The sequence below is a fragment of the Lissotriton vulgaris genome, chromosome 3_1 (assembly GCF_964263255.1).
Source record: "Lissotriton vulgaris chromosome 3_1, aLisVul1.2, whole genome shotgun sequence".
Classification (NCBI taxonomy): Eukaryota; Metazoa; Chordata; class Amphibia; order Caudata; family Salamandridae; genus Lissotriton; species Lissotriton vulgaris.
In genome coordinates this window covers 1,036,629,116-1,036,647,893 of record NC_141689.1, presented here as the reverse complement: position 1 = coordinate 1,036,647,893, position 18,778 = coordinate 1,036,629,116, and the positions used below count along the sequence as shown (strand labels likewise).

Below are 18,778 nucleotides of genomic sequence, written 5' to 3'. Positions count from 1 at the left end.
TAAGCTTCGAAGGGGTTAATAAGTCTCCGAACCCAAGTCAAAGATAGACAGAATGGTGGGAAACGTAGGTTTACTTTTAGTCTACATAGGTCCTATTTGACTAGCCTCATTTCATAAATGCAGAGGATTTTACTCCTACTGCTGGGGTATACTTTAACCACATGGCTGCTGCGGGGATTTTTCCCCTGTGCTGCAGATTGCACTTTTGCTGCAGTTATGACGAGCTCAGCTCGTCATCAGCACACGACACCCGTGGGTGATGACGAGCTGAGCTCGTCATCAGCAGCGAAAGGGTTAAGAACAGTTTTTAATGAAAAACACTTTGTTTAAAAAATACTGGAGTGATCATGAGGAAAATGAAGCATGGCAGTAAAAGACATAAGAAAATATTACTCGGCTGCATAGTATGTAGTTCATCCGATCCTCCTTTATAAACAGATAAAATCTAACAAGTCGGGATTATGTACTTAAAAGTAATTATAAAAGTAAATAGAATGGCAATGTTAGAGTACACACTGCACAGATTATTGTGACTCTTTCCATGCCAGAAGGCAATTACTTTTCCAATCCTGGTCTTTCCGTTTAGGTGTGTTACAAAGTGTACTTACTTCTTAAATAGCAACCCAGGAATGGAAAAGGTTGTCCTGCCAACATGGACTGAGCTAGCAACCCCAGGCACAAGCTTGACAAAAGGACCCACACAAATGAGAATCAAGACAGCCATACCTAACGTCTCATGCTATAATGGGCACTGCCCACAAATAAAACTGTCAGAGAGCATAACACTGGTAATTGAAGCTATAGATGAAATGGGGCTATTAAAAGGGAGGAACATAGGACAAATTAAGCAGCTAGGTTCTAAATATAAAAAGAAGAAATCCACAAATATTTACAGCGAGGCTATGCAATAAACAAGGTACTGAGAAACAGAAGAGACGAGAAGGGCACCCAGGTGAGGATCTCTAAATCAGCACATTGCTGAAAAAACAGAGCACAGAAAAACAAACTTGAGGAGAGTAGAATCTCACACAAATGTAAACAAGCATTTGCAATGCAATAGGTCTCGCATTTGCGAGGGTTTCAGCTATTGGCATTGTAAATGACAATGCCTTTTATTTGTGTTGGTTTTTTAAAACAGATAAATTAAAGGCATTGTTATTTACCATGCCAATAGTTTAAACTCTTGCAAATGTGAGACCATTTAAGCAAAGTGTAACTGGATTTTCGCCCCATGCAGCCTGCAATGTTGTCACGACCATGGAACCAGTGAAAGTTAGAAGAAAATAAAACTATAGTTATGCACTTCTACAATTAAGTTGTTAGTAGTGAACTTCTTAATTATAGCAGTGCATAATCATGTTTTCATTAACCTACCTCTCTCTCTCACACATGCTGCAATGGTGCTGAGAGGAAATCCGACGACGGGGGGAGGGGGTAGACAGGAATGATTTTACAACCTAACTGGGTGAGCACGTTTGTGTATATTCCGGCAGCCGCGCATAACAAAAGAATAAAGCGGTTGCAGTTCTCGAACCTGAAGGTGCCTCAGGCACATCTTAAAAGCCTTGCAGGAAAGTTGTGTCTGCAGTAGGACAAAATAATTTAAGAAAATAGTGTTCATGGACTAAATAAACATACCGTGCACCTACACTAGTAAAAAGTCCAGTCCTCATGGGAGGTTAGAAATGCAGACATGGAGTTGCTCAGGAGGGACTAACAAGCCTATTAACCAATCAGAAGCAATCCTTTAGAAAGGACAGCAACAGCAGCCAATTGAAAAGATGAGCGGGGAGTGAGCAGAGCTTCAAGGCCATACCAGAGTACAGCATGCCTCACAGAGCAGCGAATGTGCTGCCCAGGCTCGACCTAACACGTTAAAAACCCGGCTTTTAAACAGTAAGTACCAAGGATGACATTCAATGCTGCATTTCAGGTTCTCAGTGCCGAGATGTCAGGGCATTTGTGTGCTTAGAAATATATGTTGGTATAAGATGTATACCTTCTCTACAATTAGCGATTGAGTGGCCTTGCTTCAGAGTATGTAGAAGATAGTGTATGAATAAGTAGGCATCTGCCTACGAGGCATCACAAACTAAATTAACTCCAGTTGCCAGACCTGTGACAAGAGGGAAAGAGAGCATAGCATTACCTGAAGGGAGAGAGCTCTAAACTCTATCAACAATAAAGCCTAAGCTAAATTGGTTACGAGGGCTGACAGAACGGTGTCCAAAATGGTACGGGTTTCATTGGAAACCCTGAGACCAAACTGTCCCAAATATGGATCTCTGGCAGCATTCAAGAATGACTGAAGGGCAGGGCTTCCACCTTTCCAAGGAAATTAGTTGGCTACTGGTTGCTAACTTATTAAGCTTCCTGCGAGCCTCACTTGTGAACTAAAGAAATGTGGCCTGGCAGGTTGTGGCTAATTCATTTGCACTCAGGTGAGAACAAACAACAGTTCGGCTTTCTTAAGGCATGTAAATAAAACCTCTGGAAAAATTTAAAGTCTTTTGAAGCCAAAGGATGTATTATTGTTACTCTCCCGAAAAGAGTATTTTTAGCAAGATGGGATTCTGAGCAGAGAACAACACTTGTGATGATGCCGGATTCTAGGCAGGTAGAAAGGCCTAATAAAATCAGATAATTTGACATATGTGCAAGCGTTGCTAAAGAAATCTAAGATTGGCAGTAAAGGGAGATGCCATCATGCCATGGCCGTGTCAAGGATGGGCATGAGCACACTAGATAAGGTTGCCAGGGACTGAGAGTAAGAAAGTGTGCCTGCCAAAATGATGTCAAAGCGCAAAATCAAGATTTTGGACTTGTTACCATGAAACTTAACTAAAAACACAGCAACAAGCATTCAAACATGCCAATAGGTTAACATTTAGGCATAATTAGAGTTTATGCATTACAAAGTTTGACACAAGAAAATCTATCAAGAACAGAACACTGCAAATATTAATGGTGTGCAGGCTGTACGGATCCTTAAAATATCCGGTGATTGCTTGCTAGATACCAGCATAACTGTAGACAAAACAAGACATGATGGCTCAGGTAGTTAAGCTCTCATAGCAGGCCATAAACAAGATGGCTTAGTGAGTTAAGCTCTCACAGGAGGTCATAAATTGAAATCCCACCACGGATGGTTTAGCTCCTCATCCTTCCTAGGTTGGTAAATAAAGAAAAATTAAATTGGGTAACAGTAGCTTCTATAAATAACAGTGCTAGTGAACAGCAGAAATTTGGTATGTTGAAGGGACTGGTTACCCGCATAAGACTACAGTACCTTTGACTTGACCCAGATTTCTGTTTGGATTACTAAATGGGGGCGCTAAAGCACCTTCAATAGGACTCAAGAAGTCTGCAGTTAAAGAAATGTGCAATGAAATGTGTTTTTTGGCTTTCGGATATATAAATGTGTCAGAATCCAATGGAATAACCAGGAGCCTCGGACTCCCTGAACTAACGTCATAGAGGGGGATATGTGAATTTATAAATGTCAAACATTAAGAACAGACAAGTTCAATAACTCATTCAAATTGGTAAGAGGGAGAGAATACATTCAAACAGTGGCCCGTTCGTGCTCTGTTTTCAGGGCGGTACAAAAGGGGGTGGTGATGGACGGAGCATCTGAATCAATCAAACACTCATATCCAGTCAAAAGATCTGGGTTTAATCCATCACCGTTCTTTAGCCCACTCTGCCACCCCAGTTCAGACATGGCCGTATGCAAATCAGTCTGACCCTGTGCCTCATGGGAACAGTCCAGCCCGAACTGCCAAGCCATGTCTTCCCTGGACCGGAAACAAGCTTCTGAGGACCGGTTTCTGGCATTCCAGCCGTCTTCAACCCGGCTTGCTTGAATCCAGAGGCAAAGTGAGCAATGGACTCACGTCTGAGCATACCCTGCCACACTTATGGCGGCCAAAAGCGGTACAAAAGGGGGTGGTGATGGACAGAGCATCTGAATCAATCAAACACTCACACCCAGTCAAAAGATCTGGGTTTAATCCATCACCGTTCTTTAGCCCACTCTGCCACCCCAGTTCAGACATGGCCATATGCAAATCAGTCTGACCCTGTGCCTCATGGGAACAGTCCAGCCCAAACTGCCAAGCCATGTCTTCCCTGGACCGGAAACAAGCTTCCGAGGACATTGTTCTGCATTCTGTCCATCAACTGTGGTTTTTGCATTTGTCACCCAGAGTGGGATGGGTATGCTCAGACGTGAGTCCCATGCACTCCACACCACTGGATTCAAGCAAGCCGGGATGAAGACGGCTGGAATGCCAGAAACCGGTCCTCGGAAGCTTGTTTCCGGTCCAGGGAAGGCATGGCTTGGCAGTTGGGGCTGGACTCTGCCCATGAGGCACAGGGTCAGACTGATTTGCATATGGCCATGTCTGAACTGGGGTGGTGTGGAGTGCAAAAAAACGATGGATTTAGGCCCAGATCTCTGACATTGTTCTGCATTCTGTCCATCAACTGTGGTTTTTGCTGTTTTCAGGGCGGCGCAGGATCATACTCACCTTTTTAATCAGAACGGGCCACGATTTGTGGGTGTAATATCTGATGACCACGTCTTATTTGCTTTTCACACAATAAACTTGACTCAATGAACGGACACTGGACTATTTCCTTTAATAAACTCTCTTCTTCACACAAGATGTACCAACATCCTCCAAAAAGTCTGCACTTAGCAGTCGGTAGATAGCATGAAGCCGAAGGGATGTAAAGCTAAAAACAATCCACTAGAGAGCATCCTCTGAACAAGAAACAGCAAACGTACCCTTCCTATTCAGTTACACTCGAGGCAATGTACTTTAGCAAATTATCTGAAACCGCTGGGGTGCCCAAAACGAAGACACAAGTTCTGTGATGGACAAGCACTGGTTTGCGGTGGTGGGACACGACGGAAGCCTCTCAGAGAAAGGGGGCTTGAGCGTGAGGCAAGGACAACACACGCATGACAAGCAACAGACGGTTTGGAGGGGCATAAGGGAGACAGAGCGTGCACCAACCCCACTTCCAAAGAAGCCAGACAGAAAATCAACGACAATAGATCTCGCAAGCGAGCAGTGCATGCGCTGCAACGCAGGCGAGACCTAAAAACCGGCATCAACTCGAACACTGCAAGACGATAGCGAATTGAGACGGTTGCCTTAGAATATTGCGAGATTGCTCAGAAAATGGCGGATCAGGGCTGGCATAGTTTTTTTTAGTTTTTTTTATATAATTTTTATTGGTATTTTCACAATACAGAATAGGACATATATGACATAACAATTCACAGTGCTGCGCAGTTGTTATCGCCTGGGCTCACGTCCTTGATTTTGGCTGTAGGTCGATGTTGGGTTTAAGTTTGTAGCGTATCTGACATCGTTCTTATGCCCCTCTGACTTGCCAGACATTTAACATAAAACATGTATATACTAGTGGTTGTTCTGTGTTAGTTCTAGGCTATATAGGTTCCAACACAACATAAAACATAGAAGTGATGGTGCTTGTTGAACAATAAAAAGGTGTGTTGTTTTTTTAGAATTTTGGGCAATGCATCTATGAAGAATTTAGCAAGCAAGCAAAAATGTATTGAGGAGTCATAATTCTCAAGGGTTAGTGGTGTGGATCATAACTGAATGGAGCAGTCAGACTGATAATATCAACTGATATAACTCTTATCGTTTTATTGTTCCCCTTTCTGTAATCATAGAAATGTCTTACATGTATAATGAAACAATAAAATGTGGGGTTGGATGAAATACTGTGGTATGTTTTGATTATGTAAGTGCACAATGCAAGGGCCAACTTTTTGAGACCAATGTCTTATGCTGCAGGGGTCTTAGGTATACTCTGGATCCCTTTGTGATCTAAACATCACTAGTCACGAGGAGACGAAGCTTGGGTACACTCACACTAAACAGACCTTTAAGTTTTAAGGTGCAGACAAGTAGAACACTACTACTCATACAAATATGTATGTATGACATTGTTGTAGAAGCAGGCTAAGATTGTTATGAACATAGTGAAAGGAATGAGACAAATTAGAGCTTCTAAAAAGGACCCAGAAGCAGTACCAATTTGTAAAAAAGAGGACATAAGTTTGTGTAACTTAGGGAGGAGAAGATGTGAGAAATTCGACAGTGAAACCATCAGGACCTGGGGCTTTACCCTTAAGAGTGCGCAAAGCATTGTGTAATTCTTTTCTTGAAGCATCCAACTCCAAGGATTGAAAATCTAGGACCGGTACAGCTCGAGCAGCATAATGAAAGGGGCTGGATTGCGTTTATACATATATATGTACGGAATAGATCATCTCAAGGAGAAGTAGTTGATGTAGATAACCTAGACACCTGATGTATGCGCCCTCGATTTGTTGTCTCACTTTTTGTTTTGAATTATGTTCCTAACTGTTACAATGCGGTTCAACTGTTATAAAAAGTATTGTAAAGCGCTCTGATATCCTTCGGGATCAAGTTCGCGCTATATAAAACTTTATAAATAAATAAATAAATAAATAAATAAATGGGCTAGCGCACTTAACAGTGTTTCTACATAGGAATGGCCTTCCCAATCACTTAAAAAAACACAAGCGAGACTGGTATGAAGAACGTTGGATCGCTGTACTGAAGTGGGGTTCAATATAGTGAAAGGGGGTGGCCAAATTAGGTCCAGACTTAAGATTATGGTTTATGCAGCAGAAAATACGTAAATATGTATAGCAGTATACTGGTCAGCAAATAAAAGGTCTATCTTACATCTGGTGGAGGGTGATCAAAATTGCAGTTGTAGGAGGGTTGTGCAGGATGGCTTCCTATATGAATGGATTGGCAGATGTTTCATGAGTTTGGAATTAGGTTTTTCCAAGAAGCAACAGGACTATGGGCAGGAAGTACAGAAGTGATAATACTGTAGTTCAAAATAAATAGCTAGACAGCCAAGGCAGATATGATTATTAGAGGTTCGAGTTTTGTTGGGCAGAGGTGGTACGGGGGAATCAATAGCGCGTACACAATTGATACGTAAAAATTGAAAGGAAAAAATGTAAACAGTGCAGATAAGCAGATTCTGGTAAAACATCATGTAGTTGAACTATGTAGAATTTACTGTGGTTACGAAGGCATATCTAGAAGGTTTGAAGTGATCTGAATACTCAGACACCTGAATTTGCTGCTGGCTAGGTTTGCGGGGGATTCTGGGTAAGAAAACGTTGGGGGAGCCACGCAAGCCATATTTCCCTGGACTCCCCAGTGTGTCTAGTTTTCAGAAATGTGTGGGTTTTGAAGGTTTCCCTAGCTTGCTGCTGATCCTGGGGCCTAAACCGCAGGTGCCCCCGCCTGCAAAACCAGGTCATTTTGGGATAGGTAATTTGGATGTCTCCACAATATGTTTTGGGCTCTTGCCTGTTGCGGGTACTAGGCCCTCCCACACGAGTGAGGTACCATTTTTATCAGGAGACCTGGGGGCAACGCTGGGTGGTAGGAAAATTTGTGTCAGCCCGGTGATCCCACAACTTTCCCACACAGAAATTTGAGAAAATTAGATTTTTTTCTGCTAAATTGGAGGTTTGCAGGAGATTCTGGGTAAGAAAACATTGTGGGGGTCCACGCAAGCCACATCTCCCTGGACTCCCCAGGGTGTCTAGTTTTCAGAAATATGTGTATTTAGTAGGTTTCCCTAGATGGCCACCGAGCTCGGGGCTAAAAATCCAAGTGCTCCCCCCTTGCAAAAACAGGTAGTTTTGTGATAGGTATATTTGAAGCCTACACAATACGTTTTGGGCGCTTGCCTGTCGCAGGTACTTGGGCACCCACATGAGTGAGGTACCATTTTTATCGGGAGACCTGGGGGAATGCTGGGTGGTAGGAAATTTGTGCCAGCCCGGTGATACCACAATTTTCCGACACTGAAATTTGAGAAACATTTCCTTTTTTTCAGCTATTTGGAGTTAGCAGGGGATTCGGAGTAGGAAAACGTTAGGGGGTCCATTTAAGCCATACCTTTCTGGACTCCCCAGGGTGTCTAGTCTTCAGAAATGTGTAGGTTTCACTAGATGGCTGCCGAGCCCGGGGCCAAACACCCCAGTGCCCCCACCTTGCAAAACCAGGACGTTTTGAGATAGGTAATTTTGAATTACGTTTTTGACCTTTCCCTGTCCCTAGATGGCCACTGAACCTGGGACCAAAAACGTAGGTGAGCCCCTGGAAAAAAAGGTAGTGTTGTGATAGATAGATGGGCACCTATGTTTTTGGTCCCAGGTTTGCAGACATCTAGGGGAACCCATCAAATCCAGATATTTCTGAAAACTATACACCCGTGGGAGTCTCAGTGAGGTGTGGCTTGCATTGATCCCCCAACATTTTCCTTCCAAGAATCTGCTGCAAACCTCAAATTAAGCTAAAGAATCACATTTTCCTCTGATATCTGTGTGGGAAAGTAGTGAGATCACAGCATGGCACAAATTTCCTACCACTCAGCATTCCCCTCAGCCTCCCAATAAAAATTATACCTTACTTGTGTGGATGGGCCAAATGCCTATGACACGGAAGGTCCAAAAAGCTGTAGAGATTGAGGGGGGCCCAAAGGACAATTTGTTTATACATTTTTAGGCGGGCGGTACTTTGGGCACCCACACAAGTAAGGTATCATTTTTCTCAGGAGACAAAGGGGAATGCTGGGCAGTCAGGAAGTTGTGCCTGCGTGACAATCCTACAACTTACTCACACAGACATGTGAGGAAAATGTGACTTTGTAAGTAAATTTGAGGTTTGAGGGGGTTTCTGGGTAAGAAAACACTGGGGGATTCATGCAAGCCACACTGCGCGCTAGTAAAAAGCACTGCTCCCGCTTTTGTTACTGGGAACCAACATAACAGCACTGCTGCAAAACCGCCCCCCAGTGACAAAACTGCCCCCCACGCCCAGAAAACCAGCCCACCGGGAAAACGACTAGTGCCCGCTACGGCCAGTCCAGCCCTGCTTCCAAGCACCCTCCATGCACACAGCCAGCCAAGAACCAGTCCACGTACGCCACCAGCCAAGCGCCACTCCACGCACACCACCATGCAAGCGCCAATCCACACACACCGTCATCAACGGCGAGTCCACCCACACCGTTAGCTAAGTTCAGGTCCACCCACACCATTAGCCAAGTGCAGGTCCACACACACCGCCAGCAAAATGCCAGCCAAAGGTCAGTACAGGTAGACCGTCAGCCAAACTCCAGTTTACACACACACAAACTCTCCCTGGTTTCTCGAGTTTTTTTTCTACCCCCGCTTGGGTGCAGATGAGGAATTTTTTTTTTTTTTAAACATCACAACAGCCAAAATATGTGCCTAAAAAGGGAGTGGCCCTTGCCTATGGGGCTTCTCACTGGCATGCCCATAAACAAATACCTGGTACCTAGTGGGCTTTCTGGCCCCTGGGAGGCAGATCAGGGGCTATTGCTCCGATCTGCCTCCTGGGGGGGGCGGGGGCAGAAAGATTGTGGGATGTTTTGGGTGGTGGGGGCATTGGCATAACCATTTTGGGCAGCCCCTATACACATAAAATAAAAATTCCTGGTGCCTAGTGTGTTTTTTGCCCCCTGGCGGGGGAGGGGGGCAGATCAGGGGCTATCCCAGGGGACGCAGAAAGGCTGTGGAATTTTGTTTGGGGGGTGGGGGTATTGGCATGCCCATTTGGGGCAACCCTCACCGCTAAAAGCAATAAAAAAAATATCCCTGGCATCTAGTGGGCTTTCTGATCCTCTGGAAGGGCAGATCGGGGGCTACTGCCCCCATCTGCCTCCCAGGGGGACAGACAGACTCTGGAATTTTGTGGGGATGGGGCATTGACATGCCAATCTCAGGCAGCCCTCACCCCTAAATCCAATAAAAAATAAATCACCGGCATCTAGTGGGCTTTCTGCTCCCCCCGTGGTGAGCGCGGGGAGGCAGAAAGATTGGCATTTTGAGGGGGGGCATTAGCGTGCCCATCTTGGGCAGCCCCCACCCCAAAATTCAATGAAAAAAAAACACTGGCATCTAGTGGGCTTTCTACCTCCCAGGGGGGCAGACAGACTGTAATTATGCAGGGGGCATTGGCATGCCCATCTTGGGCAGCACCCACCTCTAAATTCATTGAAAATCCCTGGCATCCAGTGGGCTTTCTGACCCCCAGGGGGAAGCGGATTGGGGGATACTGCCCCCATCTCCCCCCCCCCCCAAGGGGGTTAGAAAGACTGATTTTCCCCAAGTAATTTTGATGGGAGTAAAGGCCCTTGCCCAAAGGACGGCTACCCCTCCCTGGTACTTAGTGGGTGGATTCAAGCAGGGATCCATTAGCGAGGGGTACCATTGAAAAGGGGGGATTCTCCACTTTCGAACGATACCTCTCCTGACTTTCTACGTGCTCAGGGGACTGAGATACCGCCCTGAGAACGTAGAAAGTGAAAGGCTCATTTCTGTTTCAGTTTCACTGAAATGACATCAACGTGACATGCGCGCTGATTGTCATTTCAGGAAAACAGACAAACAGCCTCGGGAGCTGGGTAAGCTCTTACGGCACCAGAGGGATTTCAAATGGCATGTGCGAGAACGGCCGGGAGATGTCCTGCACATAGGATCACCGTGGCACAGGGCGGCTCCCGGCTGTCCTGCTCATGGAAGGGGTTAAAGGTGTGTTAGCTATAGTCTTACATTTTTTATTTTTTTTAATGTTTTTATATGTGTATCTTGGTTTTGAAATATTGTCTGATCTGTTATATTTTGAGCTTATTAGACTTTTAATACTTGTAAATTGCTTATAAACAGTATTTAAATATGTTATGTATAAACAACTAAGGGGCCCCTGGGTGGTTTACCACTCTACTCTATGGTGTTTTTGGTTGAGTGCAGGTTCTTAAGATTGGTTATTGAAAAAAAGAACAATTGTCTAGAGCAATGCAAAGTCCGAGGCAGGGATGTGTGTCCACTGCTGAACCAACTAAAAGTTATCGGGCACTTCATGCTGGACTGCTCGCTACACATGTCCATAAGAAAAACTTTGCCAGAATCTTCCCAATGTGTGTATTTACAACACGAGGCCTTTAAATGATGTAACTCTACACAACCAGGTTGTGCTACCGTTGTCCTAGATAGATAGCCCAGCATCTCTGGAAGAAGCACTTTGCGTTTTTACCCTGAACTACACTTTTGATTAATATTTATTATTCTAGCCATCTGCACTTTTTGTTTTCCTTTGTTTTTACTATGCTATTTTAAAAACTGTCATATCACTAATGCATTTGGTTTTTAGTGATTTCATGACACTGTAAATCTTGTTTTCCCCCAATCTTAATGCAAATTATTCATTTTAATTGCATGTATTGTTGTGACTTGAGTCCTACCTAGTACCTAAAGTTTAGCCACTACAAAAACACTAGCAGAATTGGGGCTGCACATAGGAGTGCTCACTTCTAAACACAATGATAACAATCTTTCTAAGTAGAGAAGTAGCCAAAAGTAGTGCTGTAGAAGTGTGGTTAAAAGGAAGTCAAAGACACTACTAGCAGAAAAAGCAGATACGGACAGTGAGGAATCATAGTATAAGAGTAATCTCTGAAAAATAGTTTGAGAAAGAACAACATTTCAACAAAATGGTTAAGATGAGGTCATATTACAACTGCCTAGAAAATGTGTAATTCATAAATAATTGATAAAGATAGTCCGTAAACAACAGAACGTCAGTTTTTTCATGAAATTGGTCATTTGGATATTGAGTATCCATTGGCATCAACACTTATTTTGTGTGGGACTTTCATTAGTACACCTCTTACACGCTGATCTCATGGATCAGCTGAGCAAAAGGTGAGGAGCACACACAAGACCCTTAATCACTAACTCTCCACTTATATCAATAATAATAAAAAAATCAATACTGTGCCCTGCCTCCCTGGAACCTTCTACTAGCCTTTGCTTCCTCCTTTCTTTAATAAAGATGAAATAAAACACGTCGCCCATCCACCCACCCCCATCTGGCAGAGCAACAATTAGAATTCCCTCCTTGCTCATTAGTTTTTAATCCAGCATCCTGCCACCATTCTCCAGCTCCATGGGAAAAACCATCACCCATGATTTGAAAAACAAAACCTACAGTCCTGCCATCATCAACTTTTTTTCGGAGCCTTCATATCAGGCAATACACTGCGAGGGATGGGCAGTGCAAGTACAGGGAGATGCTCCTATTCCCATGAACCACTAGATGCGTGTACTTGAGGGAGGCAATTTCCCAGAGCGCTCTGTTAAGTATCACAGGAGCCAGAGTGGAATTCTAGCCTGCACTGGCAGTTACTCAAGCTTGAAGTGCTTTTCAACGAATCTTCTAATTTAGATGGGATTTTTGTTTAGGGTATAACTGTCTGGCCAGAGTTACAAAAACATATTTTCAAAGACAGATGGAATTGATCATTTTCTTAAAAACACTTTTCTGTATAATCATACATTACTAAAGATTCCAGGGACAATATAAAGTGATAAAAACAGCAATTCAACAGCATATTATGCTAATACCATTTAACCAGAACAGTTGATTGTTTGAAGCACAAGAACATAAACCTACACACCTTGGTGGTGTTGAAAAACTGCACTTCACACTACTTTATTCAAGTTGTTTGTATTTTTCTAAACAGTGTAGTACAACTACCCAATTTATGGCGGCAATACATATAACTGACATCAAATATTTAGCGCCCATTTCAAATGTTGCTATTTTAACCAAATTGAATGAGGGAAATGATGAGCTCGTGATGGAATGGGGAACACTCATCGAAGCAAGTTAACCATAGAACAGTACACCCACTTTGTCCATGGCTAAGAACTCCTTCACAATACCACAGAAGCCAAATGGAAAAAAGTTTTAATAATTTGGCACAATAATAACAAAAAAGGGACTAAATCTAAATATTTAAAAATAAGGACATTTCAAAATGTATGCAATTTACAAGCAACACAAACAAAAATACACATGGGGATGCACAACAATCCTTATTAAGTTGATACACTTCTGATCCATACAAAAAAAGAGTAACTTTACAAGTTGCAAAATCAGGCTTATAATTTTAACAAAATCACTCAATTCTGGGATACACAAAAATCCCATAGGAGAACAACACCCTAATAATAAATTAGATGCTGTTAAATGTACGTCTTTTTCTCCAAACGAAACTTATGTTTGCATAGAGAGAAACGTTTTTCCATTCATTTACTAGCTTTAGGGATGATTTTGTGACTTTTTGACTACAGATGCACACTCGTGATCCAATTTTCTATCCCTAAAAATAAGGGTGTAAATTAGGAGTGAACAGCCTTTAGAAATACCAAGCAAGTTACACGTTGCTGTAGGTCAAGCTGCCTTTCCACCTTGGAAACATCCACATTCTCACCTCAACCCTTAATTTATGAAGGAGAAAACTTTACCATAATGGTGGATTTTGAGTGGTGGTAAATGGGATTTAGGCTTGGGAATTCTTCAAATCCTTTGCAGTAAACTGAAATTTGTGAAATGTGACCATCCATCCATTGTTTTGGAGTCATTAATGCAATTTAAAACAACAAAAGATTTTGTGAATGAGCCCCGGTGTGCTGCAAAAACACCATTACATTTTATAGGTTTTCCATTGGCGAGTGGCTAACCAGGTTTTTGTACGCTATAATATTGATCAAAATCAAGACACTGTTGAATATTTTAGTATGTGCAAGTGCTTCTAAAGTGTTTTTCAATACCTACAGACTTGTTATGCAATTCACCTAAAATGCAAATATTCCAGTGCTTAGTTTCATTTTAGTCCTACTCCAGACCATCACTCTATCTTTATCTTTATTTTACCCTTTAAATGACCAGGTTGAACTGCTCTTTCCTGATTTAGCAACACCCTTCTCACTAAAAAAAATCAACACAATGTACATTAGCTTTTGCTTCCTACCTGGTGGAGGGGCGGGAAATGATTGATTGGTGGCTCCATAATGCCCATAAGGCGAAGAAGGGGTTGTTCCAAAGCTTGTGGAATATCCTCCCATTCCCGGCTGTGACTGTGAATATGGTGGGGTTGCAACATAACCTTGCTGGCTCATTGTGGCGGCCGTTTCACTTCAACAGCTCTTGGAATAATCTGAAAAATGGAGAATTTAGGTTAACTAAAAGATATTTTCAAACAAATTAAGCACTTTTAAAAATTCTAAATCAATTATTCATTGTTTTGAGATAAATATACCCTGGACAAAGCTAGTGAACAGCTTCAAAGTCACGAATAAAATAACAGGTTACATAAATAAATCAGGGATGTTACACTTCATGGTTTATGACAATGTTTACATATTGCCTCTTAAGATTTCATGACACAGGATTTTTCAAGCTTTTAATGTATGTAGCAAATTGAGGGATTGAAATCACTACAAAAAATGTACAAGTACAGTGATGGTGAAATCTACATCTAGTGAGATGACTTGCAATTGGGACATATAAAAACTACTGTTCCACTTGTGCCAAGTACTACATATTACTAAGCCTATTCCTTAAATTGGAGGGATGTTATGCAGGTCAGTCTTAGAAGGAAGGAACTTGACAAAGGGAGTTTGAAAAGATGTGTGACCTTGTGTTTTTTTGTGTTCTCTTTTCAAGGAACAGATCAACAGATGAGAAGAATGAAGTAGAAATATCAGAGAAAAGTATTTTTTGTGTTGTGACGTGAGACTGAATGTAAACCTGGAAAGAGACAGTATTCCTATTGTCAAAAATGTCTGAACCGAAATTCCAGTATAAAGTTAAAAGTCAACTTGGCAAAATTAGGAAAGGTGATATTTAGATTTACTTACATTTTAGTTGTTGTTCAGCTTTCTGTTTGATCACTATTTTGTCCTGGTTTGCTAATGCACCCGCTGATTACAAGTGTACACATCAAAACATATTTGTTCCAACATCTGAGCTCTTATTACAGTTTCCTCAATTAATGCTGGCATGTGTGGTAACTTGTTACCGCATATATTGCAATTAAGAGTTGTGAGGTAATTACCATACACACAGAATTATACCCAAGTAAATGTCAGCAGTTTAATGCCAAAATGTACCTGTGGAAAATATCTTGTAAAGAAAAACATAAAAAGGACATGCAGGTTTTAGGTGGAAAGCACCAACATCTGCTTGATCTGCCCCATTTTTGGGCAATAATCATAATGGGTACCACTTATTATACTGAATTTTCCTGTATAATCAGTTGTTCCCATTGAGTTAAAGGATAGTTCTACCTGTAATTGGTCAGGATTGTCGAAGCGATTTTAAAGCATATACCAAACAATGTTAAGAATGAAGTAGTAGCACCATAGAAAATAATTCAATTGTATCTATGACCGGGAGATTGCTAGTGAACCTGAATAAAATGATTTTCTGCATTTCAAAAGAGATTTCTCTGGATATCACTAAAACTAAATTTGTCAATGTTGAAAAAGGTAACCTTCAGTTATCCCAGGCTTTATTGACCTTCATATGTCGGATATTACATATTTTAGGACTCCTATAACACACTGAATCCTGTTTAACTGATAGGTGAAGGAGAGAGTAGCAGTTGGTGGGGCCCAGTTATCCCGAAAGTAGCCTCTTCCCGACGAGTGGGCAGGCAGGAATAACACCAATTTCTGTCATCTTGCTGTTGTCAGTCGCCTCTGCTAGCACAGTGACCACCGGACTGGGACAAGGCTAATGGGGCAAACCGCTAAGGACAGAAAGTATAACCATCATGTTACCAACATCCTAGTGACTGGTACCCAAGGCAGGAACATGCTTGGTCATTACATTCCTTTTGCGTCTGAATAATTTCCATCACAGATGGCAGACAGCAATAAATAGGTTCTCCAACATTAGTACCCTTTAAAAATGTCTTCTGAAATTGCTGACAAACATGAAAAGCATGAGAAGAACAAGTAAATCGCCTTATTTAGGGTAATTCATTCTGAGACAGAGGCTAACACCCTTGGAGCATGGCATATTTGCCGAAATAACAGTGCTCGGACAGATGTCTCGACTACCTTACTTTGGGTAGTCTGCGCTAAAAGCAAGTGTTGCTATCACCAATAGTCACTGTCATATAACTTTACCAAAGGTAGCCATGTGTGGATAGACGTCTGCCATCTAGAAGGGCAGAGAGATTTGTATGAAAATAGTAGTAAGACGAAAGTGTCATGTTTAATGGACACTCCTCAATGAGTGCTTGAAACATTTAATCTATAGGGTGGACTTAAAGATGTCACGATCTCATGCAGATCATAAGAGTAAGAAACAAAACTGAGGCTCGAGATAAAATTGTCAATATTTTACGGATGGGCTCTCTAAAGTTCCATAGGGTCATCTTTTACAGGTCAAAGTCTATTGTACCCGGGAAGATCTTAGGTGATTGTGCTTCCATGATTAATACACCACTGTGATTCTGGTAATAGGATTCCGTCCTGGTATTTACACTAGGGATCTGTACACATAGGTCTTGATGAAAGCCTCAGGAACCGGGTGGGCAGGTTTGGCTGAAACATGTAGACCATATACCCAGTTAGATGTAAGGTTCATTGATTTATTCTGACTTTCACATCTCCTTCTGTTTTTAATCGTCCCCTGACTCCAGTGAATGATATTAAAACCGACTCAGAGTTAGAGGTAATTTTAGCCACTTTAACCACAGACCCCTTCCAACTTAAGAACATTTAGAAGTGCTTCATCCTTGTGAAGGTTGAGACCACTCTGATACAGTAGGTATCTGGAGTGACAACCCGATGATGAAGCATGCCACTAGTAAACACTAGTGAATGAGGATCTCTCAAAAGTATTTATGAGACTTCAGTTTCACACTGATTCTCCTGGGCTCCACTCTTTCTTTCAATATTAATCTGTTCTGAGAAGGTGAGTGGACTAACCCCCATGTACTTCGCTCTCTCCAATTGTGTGATTATGAATATCTTAATTTTAGTCAAGCAAGCAGATAAACTGTGCAAGCAGCACCCACGTCAAATATCTTGTGTGGGATACAGTCTGGCCGTACATCAACCATATATGGGATTTGAATGACATTGCTGAAGAGCTGATAAGGCTGTGTGTTCTATGGGTATGAGGAATGGATTAAAAAATTCCATGGGTTTGTTTGGGGGTGGTATCACGAAAGATGCTCCGACAGCTTTTAAATAAAAATTTATTCAACGAATCATTTAAAAGGTATGTTGACTTATGGGAAACCAAAATAACAAGATGGATTAGTTAAGTATAGTTTATGTACAAAAGTTGCTTAACCTCAGGCTACTAACACTCTAGTGCTGTATTAGGTTTGAACAGAGACTTACATCGGTGTCTGAAGAGGCACCCACAGCTGTGGCTGGCATGGGCCCGATTTATTATATATGAAATAGCTGCTGAATCTGATTTCCATAAAACTAATCATTAACTCTGAATGTATGACCGATCAAAAGATAAAATGTGTCTTGGAGTATAGTTTGTAATTTAGAGATGAAAAAGGAGGAATATTAAGTGAGATAACTTAAATGTGGTCATGTCAACTTTAATGTCAATTAGAACATTGGAATGTTGGGAGCTCCATTGAAAACAATGGAGTGCTCCAGGCGTATAATGGCTGGTATAAGCCTGGAGCTCCAACATTCCAATGTTTCTTTGTTCACAGCTCTGGCTGTAAACAAAGGCTTCAGGGGGCCTGAGAGGATTCCAATCCCCTCACGCTCCCAAAAGGCTTTGTTTTTTTGTTAGAACATTCTGCCCTCTAGTGACAGAATGTTCTAATAGCCTTATAGCCCTTTGTAGATGGGCTATACCGCTATTAAAGTCCCTCTTCCCTTGTTAAAGGCCCTCGCCTTCGGCTCGGGGCCTTTAACGCTGGAGAGGGCCTTTAATAGCCGGTATAGCCCTCTACGGCGAGCTATAAGGCTATATTAAAGGGAGTTGTTAGCGATAAATTAATTATTAGAGATACTAAGGAGTACGAATTTAAAATGCAGTAGCAAGACAACTTTTACATAGTGCAAGTGCTTTCTTGGCTACAAAAAGCCTAACGCTCCTCCTTAAGGCACTATGTATTACGCATAGGGCCATTAATAGCATGGGCTGATTCTTCATCCACGTAAGACTGCAAAGACATTCTCAGACTAAAATCTTTTGCTCCGGACTGAATTCACTGCTGACATCCCCCAACCTAAAGGAAAGTGTGCAACAGGAAAACCCCTTTCTCTGTACAGGGAGCAAAATTATATAACTCTCTCTCTGCAAGGACAAGAAGCATCCAAATCAGGAAGAAGGTAACGGCTTGACTTTTCTCCAAGAGGTGAGGTAGAATCACACTGACCAATAGCCAGAACCACTCTCCTTAAGGAGGCGGCTATGGATGGCACAGAACTCGTATTCAAACTCAAACAATCCCTAGACCCAAACACCCCCACAAGGTTGTTAGGCATTACCACACACATATCCATCACTCATTTTCACTCCTCCCGCCCCATGCATTAATGCAGTAATAAAATAAAAATAGAAATATGTGACAACAAAATACTTCCAATGTGGGTTGCCCGTGCAACCCACATCCTTCCAATTCAGGACAACAAAGTCTTAAGAATCCGATCTCACTATGTTTTGCCCCTCCACACACCTCCAGGTGCAGCAACATATGACAAAATATTAACATAACTCAGGTTAACACACAAAACATCAATGCACTTCCTACATATGTCACACTACAAACTGAACACAAGTAATACAGAACAGTATCTTCCATCTGCAGA

General features: G+C 42.1%; 1 protein-coding gene across 1 annotated transcript in view; it reads right to left on the bottom strand.

Annotated features, from left to right (window-relative positions):
• Positions 1-18,778, bottom strand: part of SEC24D (SEC24 homolog D, COPII component) — a 377,092-nt gene that overhangs the window by 333,516 nt on the left and 24,798 nt on the right. The window contains exon 2 of the mRNA XM_086961445.1: positions 13,945-14,130. Within this exon, the coding sequence (XP_086817571.1) occupies positions 13,945-14,092 (148 nt within the window). The 5' untranslated portion in view covers positions 14,093-14,130. The remainder of the gene's footprint in view (positions 1-13,944; positions 14,131-18,778) is intronic.